Source organism: Condylura cristata, unplaced genomic scaffold (assembly GCF_000260355.1).
Source record: "Condylura cristata isolate star-nosed mole 26May11 unplaced genomic scaffold, ConCri1.0 scaffold00006, whole genome shotgun sequence".
Lineage (NCBI taxonomy): Eukaryota > Metazoa > Chordata > Mammalia > Eulipotyphla > Talpidae > Condylura > Condylura cristata.
This window is the reverse complement of record NW_004567107.1, coordinates 32,747,813-32,769,591: the sequence shown is the minus strand read 5'-3', so window position 1 is coordinate 32,769,591 and position 21,779 is coordinate 32,747,813. Positions and strand designations below refer to the sequence as shown.

Here is a 21,779-nt window from a genome sequence, read left to right as displayed (position 1 = left end):
CAGCTTGCAATGCTTTGCTTTAACTGGCTGTGCCACCAGGAAGGGCCCAAGACCAGCATATTTTAAAAGTGAACTAGTAAAGAAGAGAATATTGCAGGTAACAAAGTTGAATATTGTTTACTGAAAATTGTTTTATATACTTTATAACTGTGTGTACTGGGTCCTGATATAAAAGGTTATTTCCTGTTGAGAACGAATTTTTTTTTTTAAAGCCTTGAAAATCACTATGAGACACGAGCCATCCAGTAATTGTTAGAACATTTGGATGGTATGGGGCTTGCCCTTGAATAAGGAGCAGCAGGCTCATTACTCAGGGGGTCTTCAGATTTTGAGTACCACCTTCTTTGAGAAGATAGGGTAGCTTCAATTTTGGTTTATAACATGTTTTCCTTTCCTGGTGTGTATCTGATACCCCAATACCTGTGTATCAGCGTTCAACTCATACCAGGTATCAGTGGGACTAGAGAAAGCTTTAAAAAAATTGATCCACAAACACTACTCAAAAGAGCATGACAGGATATTATTTATCTAGATGTATTTCAATCTTTCTCCCACTAAGCATTTTACTAATATTAGGACTAAAGTTCTCCTTTTAATAAGTGAGTTGAATTTATTGTGTTTAGCTTCAGTTTGATTAACCATACAGGTGACAAAGGCCCTTAAAAATGATGAAATGACTATAGAGTAGTGCATTCTTGTAGGGCCTATATACTCATTCTCTAGAGGTGCTACGCAACTGTCAATGCACTCTCACCATGAAGAATTGGATTGCCTCATTTCTATAGGATCTAAGTAGAAAATGTAGACCACCTATGTGTATTCTTTATGCAGGCATTAATACAAAATTTATTCAGTCTGCTTTTCTTTGGTGCTACCCAGTAATTTTTACTTCGAGCGCCTTTAACAAATTATAACAGGGGACCATTCAAATTCCTGACCAATCCCTTGAAATATACTTTTGAAATTACTCATTATTGATACTAGTCTAATCAAGGTAATAATCCTTAAAATGCTCATGATTTTTAGAATCTTTGCTTTCAAATGTTGATTTGTACACCTATTAGCAGATTTTTCTTCATGTTGCTTTTCTTCCTACCACAGCTAGCCTAAGTTTATATTTGTTTCAGGGCTATCCTAAAAACAGCTCAGCATTTAGACTGATTAAGATACCAGATTCTACTCTACTCCATCACAAACCTCTTTGTATCTTTAATTGAATTTTTTTTTTTACTTTCTCATTTGTAAAGTAAGTTACTCCATGTTATTGTAAAGGTTTGCTTTAGAATTACAGATGAGGTCTTTTTTTAAAAACTTATAACATTTTCAAGAAAAAAAAGAAAGCAATACTTTATTTTAGTTGTCCAGAGAACTACCTAGGATATGTAACATCAAATTTTATAGGTTAATATGAGTATATTTTTAAAGTTTTTATTACTGTATACAGATTCAAATTGCTACAATTTAACAAAATGCTTTGATACCTATCTATTGCATTGACAAATCCCTGTGACTGAAAACCTATCACTTAGTATTATTGCTCTAAAATTTATTGTGTTCTTTCTACTGATCTCCTTGTAACAAGAACCCTGGTGAGAGCTATGTAATAAAAAGTGTAGTTAAATAGAACATGTGGAATAGGCCCTACATATTCTTACTGCTGGAAGCCATCATAACAGTTGGCTTCCTCAAAGCTCCCAACTTGGGGATAGAAAAACATTCAGATGAAAGTGTAAATTACATTGAAATGTTCTCACTATTAATAATTTTATAACTATAATCAGAAACTTACAGAAATTGCATCCAGGATTTGTTACAAGGTCAGATACATTGTTAAACTTTTAATGGTCAGTCTCTGTACATGAATATGTGTATTACTTACATGAATTTTTCAGGGAATGTGCACTTTAAAAATACGCCCTTATTAGTTTTTGTAGTGATCAAATAGTGCTGCTTTATTGGAATAACTCCTTCCCTTTCATGTTTCTTATGCCTCTTATATAGACTCCTCACCTTATTTCCTGTTCCACAGTCTCTGCCTTTGTTTTGTGGATTCTGATAAGATAATATATGAAGACAAATGTTTACAGTGAATTGTTTCCTCTTGAAATTGACTCTAGTCTTTATTTTTCCCCTGAAAATTAGTTGGCCATGCTGAGTAATTACTAATTTTTTATAAGTAAGAATTATTTCTTGCTATGGTATAATTAGATTGCTTAGCATGATGACTGCCCCATGTAACAGTGTGTATATAATTTTGTCAAATAAATTGAGTCTAACAAACTTTCTGATCTCTAATCTGCCTCTCTTCTAAGTTGTTGGACAGAACTGGAAACATTTCCCATAAACCTTCCCTCAGCTGTCTCATACCCTCTTTTGGTTCTTTGTAAGTGTGTTAGTAGATAAGTTGGCCAAGATCCTGATCTTTCAGAGCAGTCAACATCCAACCCAGTATAATCACTGCTGACCAAAAAGCTTTGAGTGGTAATATTTAGTGAATTCTTAAGCACCGAAACTGTGCCTCTCAACCTCTGGAAACTTTGAATAGCTCACTTCAATAAATAGTAAGTATATTTTTAGATTTTTTTTACTTGTAGAGTTAATACTGGAAGTATAAAAATTTTCCAGTGAAAAATCCACACTTTTTAAAATTTCCCTGATTGCTGATTAGCTTGGGTCCTTTTGATATGCCACTTGGAATGATTAGAAGTAATCTGTGACTTGGAATGCCTGGTATCCCACTCCCAGTCCTCAGAGTTGTCTGTCTTGATGTTGATGTTTCTAGATATCCTTAAGAGAGCTGCTTTCCTGTATCTGTTCTTTTGTGCAAAATTGTCTTGGCTAATATGGACCTTTACTGTTCCAGATAGATCTTTAATAGTACTTTGTCAGGTTCCACAAAAACTGTTGCATTTGCATTCATGTTTTGAGTGAAGGTTAGTTTTTAAAGGCTTAATGTTGCTATGGTTAGCATAAAACTATAAGCATAATTCTTTTCTAGCATTGATGATGATCTTTTGAATAGTTTAACACTTGGAAGTGTTTAACTGTAACTATCCTAACTGATAAGAAAACTTAAGTGTCCGTACAGGAATGCTCACAGTTTGTTGTATACAATTGTGTTAACTGGAAATAAAGTCTCAATGATAAAGTGATGATTCAAGTCCAATAAACAGTTTGACAGATTTTACCTTGTTAGAACTATTCCAGTAAACCTAAGTTTGAGTTTTTATTGGTAGGAATAGTGATACAAAAAAGGGAGGTCATAACATAAGTTAGCGTGGAAAGTCTGATTTTTCAGAGCACTTCTGTCTCTATCCGGACTATGTCAGTCGATAGAGGTTGCATAGCTTGTGCCAGTGACCCATAGCCATTAAGAGAGTAATAATACTTGATTGGCAGGACTTCTAGTTATAGCTGTCCTTACTTAAAGATATGCTGATGCTAAAGGAAGGCAATGCAAGATTGAATCTCCTCTGAAGAATGCACTGCAGAGATACAAAGGCTGGGTTCCCATTGTTAAATCTTTATCTGGCTCCTTGGTCATCAGTGGATATTGCCTTTATCTTCAGGTAGCTGGCTTCCTGTATAGGTTGAGAGGATGGAAACTTCAGACTTTTCAGTCTGTAATGATGACTTTGCACTTTTGCATTATACAGCAGGGATGGAAGGAGGAGTAACACCAGAATATTTTTCAAGATATTCATGTCACTGATCCGAATTCAATTTGTACTCTGATTGGAGGTAAGAAGTATAACTCCTTAAATCCTTAAGTGAGGTGTATTTACATGTGTGAATACACCATCACGTAAAAAGTAGAAAAAACTGTCCGTTAATTCGAAGCACTTGCACTTCTCACGGATTCTGCTTCTGCTTTACTGAACCAATACTGAGGGAACACCTAACAGATGATGGTTACAGACTTACCTCAAAAGAGAGATGAAGGGGAGCAGAATATATAGAATTATTTGTGTTTGTTTTAAAAAAACACCAGATTCAAGAAAAGCTCTGAAAAGGGGATAGAATTTACCCAGCTAAGGGAAACGTATATTTATAGGAAAATCTCCATTTGTATGAGTGTCTCCTACCTTGTTACTAGGAAGAGAAGAAAATCTCTAAATCACAAGAAATACTCATCAGTAAGAAGAGCACCCCACTTAAATAGCGTTTAACAGCTTTACCTTAATTTACTGTTTTTCTTGTGAACATTCCATTATTGGCCTTCTTTCCATTTTCTCCCAGTCCAGCATCTTACATCTTTAACTGTCTTTGATAATGTATTTAAGGTGATGACTTAAGCTATTTTAGGGAGTTGACTCAGTTTTCCTAGGTATCTATTATGTAGATAGTATAAATATTATTAAATTTATGTTTATCATGGTAATCTTTTTATTATAGAGGGATCAGTTTGGCAATCCACAATAGTCACTACTGAGACTGCATATCCGGGAAGACTGGCAGAAACCAGTAAAAGGTAATCATTCTAACCAAAGTCCCACTCTCCCAGATCTATGTCTGTAGTGCCCAGGCAGGTGAGGTGAAGGGAAAATTTTCCCTTTGACCCTTCCTTCCCAAAACTAAATTAGCAGGAGAAAAGACCTGTGTAAATCACAACTCCAGTACAGAGATTTTGTTACTAACATCTTGTCTGCTACTGATCACATTTCTCCTAGAGAATGGCATTGTTTTCCATTGTCTCTCTTGTGTCATATGACATGAGGAAGAGAACCATAATTAAAGTTTTTCCTTAATTTGCTTTGTGTCTTAAAAGCTTCATTTTGTGATCAGTAAGAATACTCTTGGAAGATGCAAGTATCAGTTTGTGTCTGACAATCAGGTAGCCAAATAATCCAGGGACCTGAGACATGAGTGATGAGAATTGTCTGTCCAGCCATGCCAGTTCTCAAGCAAATTTAAGGGTCCCAGTTCATAAGAGGTCTTTGCCATCTCATCAGTGCTGAGGAAGGCTTACAGCAGTAGTGCCTGCCTGGTGTTAACAGATTAGTGGCTCTGTGACTGGTAGGGTCTTGTATTCCTTTCAGAAACTGGAGTTATCTTTACTTTCCCCTTAGTGTTACTGACAGTGAGGTCTTTGCTTAAGGCTAACTCTGGAAGTAAAGTTTCTGTATTTTGCACCTTCTTAGGGGATCACATCTTAGGACGATGGCTAAGCCAAAATGGTTTGAGTCATTATTGAGATATATGTACTGTGAAAGCTGCTCATCTATGGCTAGACTGCATGCAGCCTTTGAATTTGACTTTTCTATCTGAGACACTTTTAGCTCCCATTCTCTAATTTGCCTTGTTTATTCCTTTGAAATGAGGATACTAATATGTAATTAAAATTACTCAAAATATGCCAAAGAAAACAAACTGTTTTGGCTAAGCAAAGATGTGTGGTATGGAGACACATTTTCCTTACAGAAAAGAGTAATTTTGTACTAAATTAGAACAGATTGTAGAAATGAGAAAGAGGACAACAAAGGTTAAATGACTTCAGAAAGTCAGTAAGTGAGAAACAAGCTTGTTAAGCTGGGTGAGTGGAATGCATTTACCATAAGGGTTTAGAGAAAATACAGTGATGTGAAACTAAAATTTTCTCTGATCTGCTAAACGGACAGAGTTTTCTTAGGTTCTCAGTCTGTTCCTAATAAAGGGTTTTGAGAAGTTTTTTGTTTTGAGTAATCTGCCTAGAAAGTAATCAATGTTTTACTAAAATAATTTTCTGAGTTTGATGTCATTTCATCATCAGGTATTTCATTCCTTGGGAAAGTTGAGCCCTCTTGATAGTAATAGCTGAGTTTTGCACACAATGTAGCCTTCTATTTTTGTCTTAAACTTTTCTGTTGAGCTTTGCCTAAATAGGTAATTATATATTTTTCATAATGAAGTGTGGCCCTTGCAGTCAGGTGTCCCTCAGATAAGCCAGCAATATCTCAGAAGCTTTCTAGAACATCATTAGATTTGTTGTCTCTGTAAAGATTTTAAAGATTTATTTATTCATACAGAACTGGGGTACAGGCCAGAGATGTGGAGGGTGAGAGGATTCACCAGAGACCGAGCAGGGAGCAGAACAGGCAGAGTGACGAAGTACACTTCTGAGGGGAGCAGGAGAGGTCTGCCACGCCATGTGGATCACCTCTGGGGTAGGCAGGGATCAAACCCATGAGGAGTGGCTTTAGCTTCTTAGTGCTGTGCTTTAATCTGCTGCGCCACCAGGGAGGGCCAAGGAGGCTTTTTGATGTGTTAAACTACCTGGAAGTACTGGAAAACCAGCAGTGACACAAAACTTCCCAATTGGTCATATTTATATGAACAGTTGGTATTATGATGTATTCCAGAAATTCTTGGAAATCTGATCTATCCTGGCATATTGTAGTTAATGTCTTAAATGTTTGTCACAAAAAGAACCCAATTTGCTAGTCAACTTGCATTAAAATGAATTTTTAAAACTTTATACTTTGACATTTTAAAAATTCTTTTGTAATTTACAGAAGTTGTTTTGCTTTGGCAGAAGTGTTAACAGCAGAGACAGTCATACCATTGGACTGGGTATGTATTCATAGAACTGTAAGGAAAATTTGAATTCATAAAACTGATAAAAGAGGAAAGTCACTAAGGAGTACATAGGATTGAATGAACTGATGAGAATGATCATAATTTTTACTTTAAAACATTGATGATTTGAGTGTGCTGTTTTTCTAGATTTAAGGAAATATTTTTACTTTATAAGCTATATAAATGAAACACCAGTTTGGTCAAGTATATCTTTGTGAATAACATGGAAGAATTACTTTTTCTCCCTACCTAATTTGGAAAGTCTTAGTATTCTTAGCTAAGAAACTATGTTTATATGTACACAAATGCAATAAAGATCTGTTATCCTTGTACCAAGAAATATTGGTTTGATTAGAAGGGGCATAGAATCATGTATGATCAAATAGTTTTTAAAAAATAAAAGCTAAGATTGAGTTTCTGGAGCTAATAAAGCCTCTTGGAAAAACTACCTGGTACGTTGATCTCTTATAGGCTTTTTGGCAGACTTACCAGGTGGGTAAGGATGGGAGGGGGGAATTAACTAACCCAAATGTGTAAAAGTTGCAGCAAAGCAGATTGAAAAGAACTCATGTTATTCTTTGCTACACTTCTGTCAATACTAAGATTTATTTTGCAAACAACTTTGCTTTACTGTTATTACCTTTGGTAAAAAATGGGGGTGATTGTAGAGCAGACAGTGTTTCAGTAGAAACTGTAATATACCTTTGTAGATATCAGATCTAGACTTTTTAAATTTGAGGTCTTATCTGTAAATTTTATTAGATTCTGAACTCAAAGTTCTTCAGACTCTAGCTACAACTTGATACAAACTTTAGAGAAATGTCCACAACAGCTTAATCTTGAGACAGTACCTTTTTCTGTGTAAGTCACTCAATTTTTATCTGAAAAGCAAGTAACATCAGTGGCAAGATAATTTGATCCCAACATCTAGAAGCATTCTGACAGCCCTCAGGACTTAGGCTGTGTTTATTATATGTCCCAGCCAGTACCTTTGTTTTTGTTTTCACAGACATGACCTCATATTGAATACCTGATTTGCTCACCATAGAGCCTTCACTGGGAGCATATGCAATACTGCCAATGAAACCAGACATACTGATGTACTTTCAACACTAAGAGGTTGGTTCAGTGAAATGATAAAGAATAGTCTGTCATCTCACTGTGAAACTGAAGTAGTGTGACTGAAAGGGACTACTAGAATATACAACCCCAAAATAGGTTTCTTTGGTATAAGCATCATTTTTAAGAGACAGAGAAAAGCTTTGAACACTAACGCAAGTCTGAAACCATGAGGGGGAATGTACCTAACTGGAGTATGCATGCAATTTTACTGTTTAGGGCACTCAATCAGTAATTTTTTTGGTCTACTACAAGGACATTCAAAAAGTTGAACACATTAATCATGACCTGAAAGAAACACAACATAATACAATGGCAGAATGGTATATTCTTAGGCATACCATACATGGTTCAAACAAATATAATGTGAGCTGTTAGCCATTTCTTGAGTTTACAGGACTGGGTCATATACAATGATCAAGGGGTGGCAGAAGTGAGTTATTATAGTTATTAATTTGACTTAGAAAGTTAGCCAATAGTTTAATGTGCTACCAGTTTTTTTTTAAAGAGATGCTTTATCATAAACTGAAAAAATAACTTGACAAGATTTAATAATAAAACTTGAAAGACATTATCTATATAAATATGCCCGTTAGTTGTATCATTTTTTAAACACAAATGTAATTAAAAATCACAGTGCCTTTGTAAAATTATAAAAAAAATCTTATAAACTAATCACCGCTCTCTGTCCTATATAGCCTGCCTGCATGATGGACTTGGGTGATATCACAAGCACTTGGAAATTAGAAGACAGGATTTGCAAGCTCCTCTTGTTGAGCAAGGATTGGGTAAGCAGCTTTTTAAACTAGGTTGAATTCCCTCAGGTTTAGCTGTAGAATTGTGTCTTTCACAGCAGCAAACACAAAGCGGATATTCTCCGTGTCTGTAGCACACGTGAAATGTGAATAGATGATTTTCTCTTTGTTAGGATTCTGATCTTGATAAAGCTTCAAGATAAAGTCTCTGGCAGCTTTGACATCCTGTTTTGGTCCTAAACAGGAATAAAGAAGAGAAATAACTCATTAATGACCATGTAAAATAATTTGTAGGTCCTCAAGGACACTTTAAAATACTGCTTAATTTGTTGGGAAAAAAGTGGTGGGTTAGTAGAGTAAAAAGTATGTGGCAACTAACATTATTAACCTAAAATGTGATTAATATTTGAGACCTCACGGGAAACTGCAAGTAATGTACAATTGGTCATAAACTTTCTTTGATAGGTTATGTCTCTGGAGTCTGGTAAAGGAGCTGCTACATTCTATCTGACCAGCAGTGAAGTCAGTTGGTCACAGGAGCTGACTGGGGGAGGAGAGCAGACCTCACTACACAAAGGCTAGGTGAAGGTAAGCCCACCCGCACCACATAGGGGTCCAGAGTCAGAAAGGCAACCACAAGGAGCTGCGTCTTGGAGACAGTGGAATTAGCAAGTATATTCCAGGCAGTACTGCCTCCATTCAGACGTGGGGATGGTGGTAAAGTCTCATAATAGGTTCACGGGGCTCCCTCATCTGGCTGTAAAATTTGAGGCCAAAACAATGCATGCTTACCTGTATATTCTGGAAAATAGCTGATTAGATGAGAGTACATGATTTTCTCTTCCAGAAGATCCTTCTTGTTTAGGAACAGAATCACAGAGGAGTTCAGAAACCATGGATAGGTGATAATGGTTTTAAATAAGGCTTTGCTCTCTTCCATCCGATTCTAAGTAAGGAACAAAGAACTGAGGGTAAACTAGAAAGGAAAGCGGCACATCATCTGTCCTCACAACCTTACTCCCCTACAGCACTGCAAACCTTCTCAAGTCTCAATGGGACGAGATAAAAGAATCTTTGCACCCACTTTGATTGAACTTCTAGACCATGCATTGGGATTCATACAAGGAAGGTAGGCACAGTCCTTAGAAATGCATTCTTAAAATTTAAGTTTTTCAAACATGGAAGCAGCCCAAATGCCCAAAAGTAGATGACTGGATTAGAAAGATGTGGTACATATATACAATGGAATATTACTCAGCAACCAAAAAAGAGAAACACATGTCTTTTGCAGCAACTTGGATGGAGCTGGAAAAGATTATGCTGAGTGAGATAAGCCAGAAAGAGAAAGAAAAATACCGGATGGTTTCACTCATAGCAGGAGTATAATGGACCAGGCGAGAAAATAACAAAAATAATGAACAACCATAGACCAGAGACATTCTGTGGGGGTGGAGTGGGGAATGGGATCAAAAACGGGGGGGGGGGGGAAGGGAAACCCGTGGGGATTACAATTGAGATGAAAAAAAAAAAATGTGAAAAATGATGTAAAAATAAACTTTTTAATAAAAAAAAATTAAGTTTTTCATATGTAATATTTCCTTGGGGATTATTAAGATCAGAATAAATTTTAATGAAGGTTATAAACAAGTGAGGAATTTACCTCTTGGGTAATCAATTCCAGATTTTAATTAAAAAAAATATATTGTGAAATGAAGGGCTCCATTCTCATGTGCCGAGGCAAAAACCTGCAATGTTATTGAAGTCTTAACATGTTCAAGGTGTCTCCCTGCTCTGACTGTAATATCAGCAAAGGGAGATTGGTGAGCTTTTACAAAGGGAACAAGATTCTTAGGTATAGATGAGCATACTGATAGCTAAATGTCATTTATAGAGAACAAGCTGGATGCTAAGATTTTATTTTGTGGCAGCAGTTCTTACTAGTAACATTCTGCATACAAGTATTTCAAAGTCCAGCATAGGTGCTCCACAGACATGCCAAAAATCTCCCACTCAATGCATTTTTGGGGATTAAGATCTGGAATTAATGACCTGAGAGACAACTTCCTCACTTGTTTTTAAATCTTACTTAATCTGACTGTAATAATACTCTCCAAGGAAGGATTATATATGAAAAACAAGTCCTGTTAAAGGATAGTAAATTAATGCAACTCTTATATGATGTCTCTAAAGAAAACAAAATTTTCCATGATTTCTATTCTTCCTTGTACAGTGACAGTCGTAAATGGGCTAATAGTGTCCTCGTTAGGTAGTGTAACTACTCCAAGAAAAGTTGAGTGTTAAATACAAGATAAAATGCATTCAAAACTTCATGCCGGGCACAGTTCTTTACTGATTTAGAATGTGTCTTTCTTCCAGAGCATGAAGGGGAGGAGAGAACACAAGCTACTCAAACCTCTCAAGGCAGATCTAACAACTCGAGTTCAGTGGCCAGTGCTTTAGCAACGGTGCAGAGGACATTAAATTCCTGACTGGAATTTCCCTCCCAAGAAGGAAGGGCAGATGCTGCCCCAGGTAACCCCAAAACTACTCCCAGCATCTGGCAACAACCCAGCTAATGTCCTAATTTGGAAACACTGTGGTCTGTCGTGTTTGAAAAGAATGCACAAGTAAAGCTTACCTGATGTACCATTCCTCATGTTGCCTGTGTATTAGCATCTGTTGGTGGTACATGGTAAAGAGGCTTGGAGGTGAAAAAAGTCCCCTAAGTGATTCCACTGTGCACATAAGGCTGACATCTGATGTAGCACATTATATCAGATCCTGTGCTCAGGTCACACCCATCATCAAATGATTCAGGTTCTTATGGTGTCCAAAAAAATTTCAATGTGTAATTTAACTTTGAGAACCAGAGTTCAAGGCTGGTGATTCTCAAACATTATATGAGTTTGAATTGCCTGGGGTCTTACTACCTGTGTTTCCTAGAGCATTTAACCTAAGGGAGGGAACAGAAGCTAATACCAGACATGGCTTGCTTCTTGGAAACTTAAGCTGTGTCTTTCACAGCTAATTTAAGTCTCCACCACATACCTCATTGTCACATTCAGCCAGAACCTGGTCATATTCACTCAGAGCAACCAAGAAAATAATGGAGGTAACACTCTCAAAGCAGTGTATCCATTTCCGTCTTTCAGATCGCTGGCCACCAACATCCACCATCCTGTTCAATAGAAACACAAATCTAAGACACTGGAATGCATGATGATGGGGAAAAGGAACATAAATTAATCATTGTTTACAAAAAAGAACCCTGAGATAAAATGAGAGAGTTCTGCTGCTGTAGGCCACAGGGATCCACCATTGGCTATTTCCAGGCAGAGGCTACATAAGTGGAGCCTGCTTGGGGTTGAAAGGAATCACCGAGTTCCACTAAGCTTTCTTCAACCCCTTCTTTATTACCTTTCATGGCTTTTCTTAATTCATCAAGAAATCCTTTCTTCTGTAGTTGATGCAACCTTTCATTCCTAGAAAAGCAAAGTGCTTTCTGTCCAACATGGATCTCCAAACCTTGCATCTATGGCTTTGGGAGAGATTTCAGAGAATTGTAGCCAGTGGATCATAAACTCACATGCTCCAAGGGTCAGACAATTCATGAAAAATAATCTACTGACCTGTGAAGTACGAAAGCAACTATTGGAGAGGGCCCAGCAGAGGACTGTCTCATACACCATGTAGCCAGACTCTGAGTAGATGTTCCAGCTTCTCAAGAAAAACTAGGTATCAAATGTTTTAAGCAAAAATCCTCCAACGTTTTTATTACAGTATTAGCTGAGGCAAAGCAAATACACCTGTAGGCTACATAATGTTGCTTGCAACTTAAATGTTTAGATGAACTCATGTGCACACAGGAGGACTTACAAAGATACACAATACAGAGAGGCTAGTCGAAGGGGCTCCACCACCCCAATGTGACAGTTTTCCGGAAGCACTGAGGTTTACACAGGACCTAGATATGGCAGTAACAGACTTGTGATATCTCAACTAGAGGATGTAAAAGTGCTTCAAAATTTGTAATGCTACGTGTACCATATTTATGTACGATAGTATTGATTTTGGGGACATAATAAATGCAATGAAGACCTACTTAAATCATCTTAAAAGAACTGGAAGTACAGAGTATATCCAGCACAATTTTTAATAAAGTCTGTATTTTTGGTTTTTACTTTTGTTTTTAAAGAAATGAGTAAAAGAAATATTACTGACATTTCTGGAAAAGACATAGTATGTTCAATTTCTGCTTACAGACTTACACAGCTCTGTCTTTCATATATAAGAACTATTCCAGATGTCAGTAAGGGGACTTTTCTATCGAGAATAGAGAAATGAGCTCTTTCCCTTCTAGCACTTGAGAACTGACACAATTCCAAATATCCTGTGAAGGAGCAGATACACTCCAAGAGACATAACATCTTTGGGGAGTGATATTATTTTAGAATCCATTCAGGGACTTCCAAACCTAGACAGATTCCTAATGGACCATGTCAGGAAGACACTCTTACCGAAAGATGATGTTTTCTAAGTCAAATGGGTACTCGATGATGCCAGTCGTGGGCACACGGACACGAAGCACGTCTTGCTGGGTTGGCACGAATGATGGCGTGGCAATTCGGTCAATGTCGGTGAGGTAACTATGATATAGAGAACAAGACTTGTTTTACAGAAGGGAGAAGTGTCAATCCTACTCCAGGGAGGTCACGCCTAACTCATGGTGGGACCCTGCTCAGACTCATGGATTCTATCCATGACTGCAAGCCAACTTGGGCCAGGCCCCCTCCAGTCCAACTATGACTGTTTTGGGAAGTATAAGTCTGAAGATCTTTGTATCTCTTCATCCTGAAAGCTATGCCTTATCACAATCGGTGAGCTCAATCCCAAAAGAAACAGGATGTTGGAATTGATTCGTTGACTTCCCATTTATCCTCCTTCCTTTAATGGCCATCCTCCCCACTCCATGACCCCTCGCCCAAGAATGTTATAGCATGTAAATGCTGGTCTGTAATAAATGAGTCTCTAGGAAAATATAAAGGTGTAAAAACAGACCTATAAGAAGTTCTTTCAAGATGATTTTCCTGTTAAGTGCTCAGAAATTAGACATCTCCTAAAATAGCCCAGAACTTGCCTTAGAATAATTTTGGCCATATATTAAAGCCCTGTGTTTAAAATAATCATTTTTTTCTACAATAAGATCATTTTTTTCAAATAAGATTCAAATAAGACAACTTAGTCAAGCCCTGGCCAACAGCAAGGCTGACCCTGCCTTCTCTGGAGCAAGCAGCCCTACCTAGGTCTGCTTAAGGCTGAGCAGGTCGCATGATAGGGAGTCAAGAGGTGGCAGACAAATGCTCTTCATCATGCAGCCCCTAATGCAGGAAGACAGCACCTGGGTCCCCCAGATCACGTGTGTGTGATTGATATCTAAAGCCTTGTTTTACCAGCAGAATGTTCCTTCACGGCAGAGAGTACAAACTGTAACTGCGGCCCTAACCGCTGTGCCTGTCTAAAGCAGAGCAATTACTAGCAGAATAGGTTAACAGCCACCAACCTTGACAAGGAAAAGTGCACATATTCCTGGTGCTACTGCCATAAGACTAGACAATTGCTGGGTTTGAGTACTATTTTCTGTCACCCTTCTAGCCAGTACCCTAGCCACTCCCCACATTCCTCTCAGGGGACTTGCCCCAGGCTTCAGGCCTTCCCTGAAAAGACCAGATCAGGCTACATCAAGAGCCCCATCAAACTGCCAAGTCCTTCACAGAAATGCCGACATCTGTCTAGATAAGGGCCAGAGATGCCTTGGCTAATTTAGATTCATCCCTGGCTCTCCAGCTGTCATTATCTGCCCTCTTCCTTGAAATACTTCTTTGCTTCCAGCTGTCTCCAGTGCTGATCCAGCACCTTCCCAGGGCTCCATTTATTTCTTCTGACTCATCGATAGAACCTAAACGTTCTTAGGAGTGAAACACCACCTACACCAGCCGCAGAGGCAATGACCAACTGAAGGGAAGGGGACAGGTCTAGGAAGGATTTGACTTTCAAAGGAGAAAGGATGACATGAGGCAAGGTGGAAGGCACAGAGCTGCAGAAACAAAACTCCTCACCTCTTCAAGAAGCACCATGATGAAATTAATTGCCTAAGGACCTGTCTGACAGAGGCAATATCAGAAGATTCTTAAGAAAATATGATTTTCTTAAAATGTCTATGTGGTAGTTTGCATGCACATACATCTATTTATTTTTCCCTTAAGAGAGTAATGATTTTTTGCTGTATAGATCCCAAGTACTGTATAGTTGGCCTTTGCTGGGTAGTCAAACAAGGTGTAGTGACCGGGCTCCTTTCCAGTGCTGGGCCTGCAGAGCCTACTTTGCTCCACTAGAGGGCAGCACCAGACCAGCCACTGCTAGGTGTAATTGCATTGATTTTTGGAGCAGTTGGATCTGCTGTGTTCTGATCACCAGCCCAAATAAGATCAGTACCACCAAGATAACCCTGCATTTGATTGAGCCCCTAGAAAGGAACTCTGAGCAAGGATATCTGGAGATGCACATGGTAAATGAGGGTTTTGGAGGTGATAAGAGATATACCAAGAGAAGGGTGAGGAGGATATAGGTGAGCAGGAGTAGTATTGACACTGAGTTGCCTGCCCTTTAGCAAACAGTGTACTTCTCTCCAGTGAGCTTTGGTGTGTATCCATACCCGTCTGAGAGTTCTGGGGCTCTGAACTCACTATTTGGCAGAGTCTGACAGCTGATATTCCCGCCTCCTGTCGTAACAGTCCTGGATTCCTGGGTCATTCCACAGCTGCTTGATGGCCTCCACCTGGTCCCTGGAGAGCGTGGTGACCTTGTCTACTTCCACTTCTCTGATTAGCTGGGCATTTTCCTACTCAGGGAAAGAAAATCATCCATTAGGTAAAAGAAAGGAAACCAGCCACATTGGTCACTTGGGGACAAGACCTGCCTTTGTGTTAGGGAAGATCTCCCCAGATGCAGATAGATGCCCTCTGGGGGTTCTGACTGCCACCCAGATGCAGCCCTGCTGATTGCTATGAAATAGCTGCACGGCCGTCAGAGATGCACCACAGAAAGTCCAAGAACCGGGGGTCTGTTGCAACCAGCTTTCAACATCATGGTGAATACAACTCTGGAAAGATCAATAATCATCCTACCAACAAACCTGACTTCCTAATTAACGTACTTTTAAAGAAACTCAAGGCCAATGGGACAATTTTTAAGCAATAGTTGCTACTGGTGGTACACCAAGGATGAGGTAGTCAAAGCCAGACCAGCCCAGTGTAGGCAAAAAGGGAGTGTTCTGTCTTCACATAACTGAAATACATAATTAACTGCCAGTCTTGTCTTTTATTGAAAAAATACGTATTTTTTTAGTTTTTGGTTTACAGCAAAACTGAGTGGTGAATTCTCTATACCACTGATAAAACTCTTTCCTACTGAGAAAACCACACCCATCACATCCCCTCGTGCCACACTGATTGGCATATTACTCTGTATGTTATTACCATTATTATAAGCACTATTGCTCTACTACTGTTGCTGTATTATTAAGTGATTTTAAAGATTATTGCTGTAATTATTACAATTATAATGGTTACCATTTGCGGCTCACTTACTATGCACCGAGGGCTCTTACATTATCTCATTTAGTCAGCAGAAGGCTAGCACAAGGCCAACAATGTTTCCAAACACTAGAAAATGAAAACGACAAGGTTGGCCTGCACCCACAACATGTGCACGTACTGGCCCCAGAGAACCAGCATCCCCTTCTTGGCTGCAAGTTACAGCAAGAGAATCCTGCCGAGCGAGACGGGAGCCAGCGGTCTCCTGCACTCTGCCCATCTTGCGCGGCAATTACATCACACAGAGCTGGCTGCCCACCCGCAGCTGTGAGTCAGCACTGCATCCATTTGGCAGCTGTAGTCGCCTTGGATTTGTATGGTACCCCCCCTGAGGAGTCAACTTACACTGTTCATTCTCATAATCGGCCAACAGGAAGTAAGTGACAAAGGGAGAGATATTGACTGCGGGCAAAACCAAGGGCTGTGATGAAATCAGCATGACTTTGCCCACATCCATCCAGAGTAGAGAGAAGTTCCCACTCTAAACTCCGGAGCCTCAGGCGGGTAGTCTCAAACAAGATCAAGCGGGAAGTGCCTGGGGTAAAAAGTCAGGACTCCCAAGTTCTCAAGTAAGTACACTTGAGACATTTAAGGAACCCCACAAGTTACTTGCCTTGGCATCTTAATTTATAAAAGGAGACAGTGATTTTTCAGGAGAACCTGACAAAGTGTCACCCCGGTGTAAGTAGTAGTCATGTTATCATTGTACCAAGTGCCTAATGTCAGTTTGCAAAAATAAGACACACTGACAGCCCTCAAACTATAACATGGAAAGCTCATCCACAGGCACATTTTGTATCCTCTGCCCTCTTTTTAGGCTAAAGAATAGTGAATGGAGAACCTGAGGATTGTATGTATGGAGCAGAAAGTCTTCCCCTTCTTTGACATCCTTCCGCCTCTCAGAACTAGGTGGTCTCTCTTCATCCTTTAAATTTAAAACATCTGTTTCCAGGTCAAGTCAGGAAATGCCAGTAAGATGAACCTAAAGTCTTACTTGTCTTGATAACCCAGAAACTACTTAATACCCCAGAGTCGGCTGGGACAACTGACTGCCAGGACCCACCCAGTCCCACCCACCCCATATACTGAGAAGGCCGATGAGAGACAGACATGCAGGGCTAGAGGTTAGGAACTACTGCATCAAAAGACTGCCCCACTATCAACTGCCCAGCTCACCCCACTCTACCTTGTGGGGGAAGTGATAAATGCTTTCTTCACTCTGTTTGCTTCCTGCAGCTTTGCAATCACCTGTAAGGAATCTTGTTCTTGGTATGGATTGTGGTTGTGGTTATACCAGACAATGAGGTTTACCACAATCCACAGCATTGACAAGATCTTAATTCAAGAGCAGGATGATTCCAAATTTTATTTGTAAATTTCGTTGTTGGTAACTCAGTGTTTCCTGGTAAGAAAAGAGACTTCCATGGGTCCATTAAATTATTTCTCATGTTCCTGCTGGACTCACAGTGATACTGTATTTCCCAGCCTCCTTTGTGTCAGATAGGACCGTAAGACTGAGTTCTGAGCAATGGAAACTGAACTGAAAAGATGCAGGTTACTACCAGGCCTGGCCTTCATACACGCCACATTCAATCCTCCTCCACTTTTTCTTTTCCCATTTCTCAAATGCAAGGAGAGGACCATGAAGACCAAGAGGAGGGGAGTCTCAGAGTAAAGGGAACGTGGAACCCTGAAAGGCTGTGTGGTGCTGAGTCCACCACCAATACTGCCGAACTCACACAAAATTAAGATGGATGTGACAAACACTTATTTTCTAAGCCACAGTTCATTTATTATAGTGGCTATTAAAACTTTCATACATCCACAGAGAAAGAGAAGCAATGCAAAGGAGGACCTGGACTATTTCAAAGAAACCCATGTACTCAAGGCACCAGGCCACACCTCGGGACAAGGGGCAAGGTGGCTCACGTACTGTTGTTTACGGGGCCACTTAGCTCTTGGTCTTCTGGTTTCTCTTATCCCCAGTCTGACTAGATTCTCAGACTAGTTTGGGCCTAGTCTGAGACAGCACTGCTTCCTACACATACACTTGTCAAGGCTGAGCACCAAATCTCATCCCCTGCTCTCCAATAATACAGAAGGCAGTCAGCCCTGGGGAGCATGTCTCTGAGCATTTCTTAATGGTTTAATTCTTTTATTCATATCCAAGTTCAAACATATGATTACCACAGGCAAATTTAACTATTATAAAACTTCAGTGACTTAGCAACACACACAGGTTTATCTTGTACTCCTATTCCTCCCATCATGTGAGGGGAATTGCTCAGTACAGTTACCAGAAACCCAGACTCCCTCCAAGTGATTTCCATCAGCTTTCAGGACCCTGAAGTTTGTGCTAGACTAGTTGCACCCAGTTCACAAGTGAGGAAGAGAATTTGAAGCAGTGGGAAGTTTGATGGGCCAAGTGGGAACCTGGAGATCTTCGCTAGGAGACATGCAGCTCAATGGCCTGAATTAGTAATAAGGACCACTTGACTACCAAAGACGCTAGGAAACATCACCCTTCGTGCTCAGGTCGAGGGGTTTGGGCAACACACAGATGCCCTCCGCTGCCCACATCTGTGGGCAGTCTCCGCCCCCCACGATTTCTAATGGCTGTATGGCACCGGCATGTGCTGCTGCTAGTCAGGGTTAACTCCAGCTGGTGGGCCAAATCCCGCTCATTGCTTGTCTCTGTAAATAAACTGTATTTGAGCACAGTCAAACCCTGCCACACTGGCTAGCTGATCTCACTCACTACAACAGCTTCCTTGAGTGTTTACAACATAACCAGAATGCTTCCCCAATCCAAAAATATTTACTCTCTGATTCTTTACAGGAAAATGTTTGCTGAGCTCCTGGGTGTGGATAATAATTTCTAGTTAAATGTGTTCAAGTAACTTGCTGTCTGCTGCTGTAATTTTAACCTCCTCATCGCTCAGTCAGTGGGCATATAATTATGAGGACCCACTCTTTCCAAACACTGTTGTGGGACAAGAGTTTTATGGCTGTGAGGAAGAAAAAAAAAAGAGCCTTGGGCTTTATGTTCAGACCTCCCTGCTTACAGGAATGATGGTAACAGGCATAGAGAGCTTAGAAAAAGAATACTCTAGAAAATCATACTCGATAAATGTATGCATGCGTTAATTATAAGGCCCTATAAATAGTCACATAAGTAAATTTCCCTAACTCTTTAAGGGGCAATAGAGCGGATCTGGCATGAGACTGGAAGCAAATGGCAAAATTGAACAAAAGCGCCGCCCAGTGGAAGAATGTGGAATCGCTCTCGATTTCAGGCTCATTTTCACATTTACAAAGATTTTTAAAATTATTTATACATGCAGAACTGGGGTACAGGCCAGAGGTTCAGGGGAAGTGAGAGGCTTCACCGGAGACTGAGTGGGGAGCAGAACAAGGAGATCAACGAAGTACACTGCTGAAGGGCGCAGTGGGCTGGTCATGAGAGGTCTGTCACACCACGTGGGTCACCTCAGTGGGCCAAGGATTGAACTCGCACTGAAGCAAAGTTGCCCTGAAGCAGCTGCGGCTGGCTTGCAGTGCTGCACTCTAACCCATTGTGCCACCACAGAGGGTCCTAGAAAATATTTTTATCCCTTCTTTCCGTTACTTCCTTAAGCAGACCATTTTATTATGTTCTAGTCTCCTGAGGTATAATTTTACACTTTATATAAAGTCTATGCTGTGTCAACCAACTTGGGGTCAATGAACAGACATTTCCAGAGACCCGGAAATCCAAGACAAGCAGGCTGGCCCTGGAGTCAGTGCACCATCCACCATATTCTTTTTGGGGTATTGTTGATTAAAGAGAAGTCAACTATGTGGTCCTTTAAGACAATTCAAGTTCTTCCCACCCATCTGCTCCCAACTCCTGTAAAACAGGTTTTCTCTTCAAACAAATACAAGGGGAGGAAATGCTAGTATCAAGAATTAGTTCAGTCACGCCAGGTAGGCAGGCACATACAAGGCTGAGCTGAAGGACAAACATTAAGAAATAAATTTCTTCCACTGTCTCAGACCCAGAGCCTTATATGGTTGCCTCCCTCAAGACTATGGTGGGCGTGGGCATAATTATAGAAATCTCGACTCTGAGCTTCACAGTAATTCAGACACTGCTTCCCTTTTCCCTGCCCAGACATGAACATGAGAAACAGCTGAGGAGACAGAAAATCAACAGGATTAAGTGGTTTTGGTGCTGGGACAGGGGCAAGAACATTTGTTGTTCTGTGGTCTTTTGCATCCTCAGGGAATCAGTCCCAAAAAATTCATCATTCTGGGACTTCACAATTCTAGTTCCCAACTGGCTGATGAAATGAACTGTCCATCCCATCTCCTCCCTGAATTCTTCACACTCACAGGTCTCCCCTCCTGATTTACAAAATGGGCCAAACCATGGTAAAACAGCAGCTCTTTTGCCATTTCTGTTTACTGGCCTATATCAGCCGAGCAACATATAAAGTCAGCACTGTACTGGGAACTTGACTGGGAACCCTGTTAACTCCTGATACATGGCAGCAACAGCAAATGGGCACAGGTCCATTTCATTCGAAGGCTTCATAAATATGTAATCCAATGGATGCCCTTCCTTCAAAATATAAAGGTAAATACAACCAACATAATGCTCTTTCAGGAGCCCAAAAGTAGTCCTCATGATTTTCAAGTGAGGGTAAGTGAGTTCTGCCTGGTTAAGGACACAGCACACTGCCTCCTCCATGTGGCAGTCTACAGCATGGAAGCACCAAGAACAATGGGACCCAGGGTCAGAGCCATCCTGGATTGTCTAAAAAATCATTAAGGTGGCTAATGTGCTGGCCCATCTCTCTTCTAAGGCTTACCTATCATCAAGATGACAGAGAAGTCAACACCCCATACTACATTGTGGCTTGTAAGAAATATGTTTATTTAGTGATTCAGACTGAAGGACAGATTCATCCTATGAATCTCTTCACCTGACTTTTGATGGGAGTCCTTTGGTATCCTTTGTAATAAACTAGCAATCCAGTGATCACTAATTGGTATCCTGAGTTCCATGAGTGACTCCAGCAAATCAGTCAAACCTGAGGAGATCACGAGAACCCCTGATTTATAGGCGGTTGGTAAGAACCCCAGTAGCCTGGGCATGTGGCTGGCACCTGTGGTGGAGGGACGTCTTGTGGCACTGAACCCTGAACCTGTAGCATCTAATGCTCCCCCTGGGCAGTGTCAGAACTGAGTTGAATTCCTGGAATCCCTGCTGGTGTCTGCAAACTGGCTGTCATTGTGGGAAATTCTCCACATGCTCACTTTGGAATCAGGTGAAAGAAATCTCAACACTCCCAAAATATGTTCTCACCCCAAGGTGCTTTCCCTCTCTCATGTTTCTCCTGAGGGCTCTGGATCTCAGGTTATCCCATCTCAGCCAACATGCTTTAAAACTCCATTGTGGCTCTTCCTTACAACAACATAAGATTCATGGCAGATAGTGGAAACCTGTTGGGATCCAGGTAATGTGCCTGTCTCCTCAAGCATTTCGAAGCTGTACAAACATTTGATGAAGCCTTATAGTTCCTGCCAAAAAGTCCTGACCAAGCAACCAGCTGAGCACATCTAAGTGATGCACAACAGACATTTGGACAAAGAGCTAGACTTGGATCTACCAAAGTCCCCAGACACCAACAAGCAGGCCACATGTGGTCTACGT

General features: G+C 40.2%; 1 protein-coding gene and 1 long non-coding RNA gene across 3 annotated transcripts in view; one reads left to right on the top strand and one right to left on the bottom strand.

Moving 5' to 3' along the window:
- LOC105853319 lies at positions 1-11,080 on the top strand. 2 transcript variants are annotated; one of them, XR_001145165.1, is made up of 7 exons: positions 1-3,741; positions 4,396-4,471; positions 6,492-7,674; positions 8,373-8,462; positions 8,895-9,017; positions 9,458-9,558; positions 10,806-11,080. It is a non-coding gene; the product is annotated as an uncharacterized LOC105853319 (long non-coding RNA). The 2 variants fall into 2 exon arrangements; XR_001145166.1 differs by lacking the exons at positions 1-3,741; positions 4,396-4,471; positions 6,492-7,674; positions 9,458-9,558 and having other exon boundaries at positions 8,377-8,462.
- The window catches only part of GNA14 (guanine nucleotide binding protein (G protein), alpha 14), a 148,338-nt gene continuing 134,543 nt past the window's right edge, over positions 7,985-21,779 (bottom strand). The window contains exons 3-7 of the mRNA XM_004677555.2: positions 15,173-15,327; positions 12,947-13,075; positions 11,478-11,607; positions 9,222-9,375; positions 7,985-8,665 (exon numbers count right to left, since the gene is read on the bottom strand). Of these exons, the coding sequence (XP_004677612.1) occupies positions 8,475-8,665; positions 9,222-9,375; positions 11,478-11,607; positions 12,947-13,075; positions 15,173-15,327 (759 nt within the window). The 3' untranslated portion in view covers positions 7,985-8,474. The remainder of the gene's footprint in view (positions 8,666-9,221; positions 9,376-11,477; positions 11,608-12,946; positions 13,076-15,172; positions 15,328-21,779) is intronic.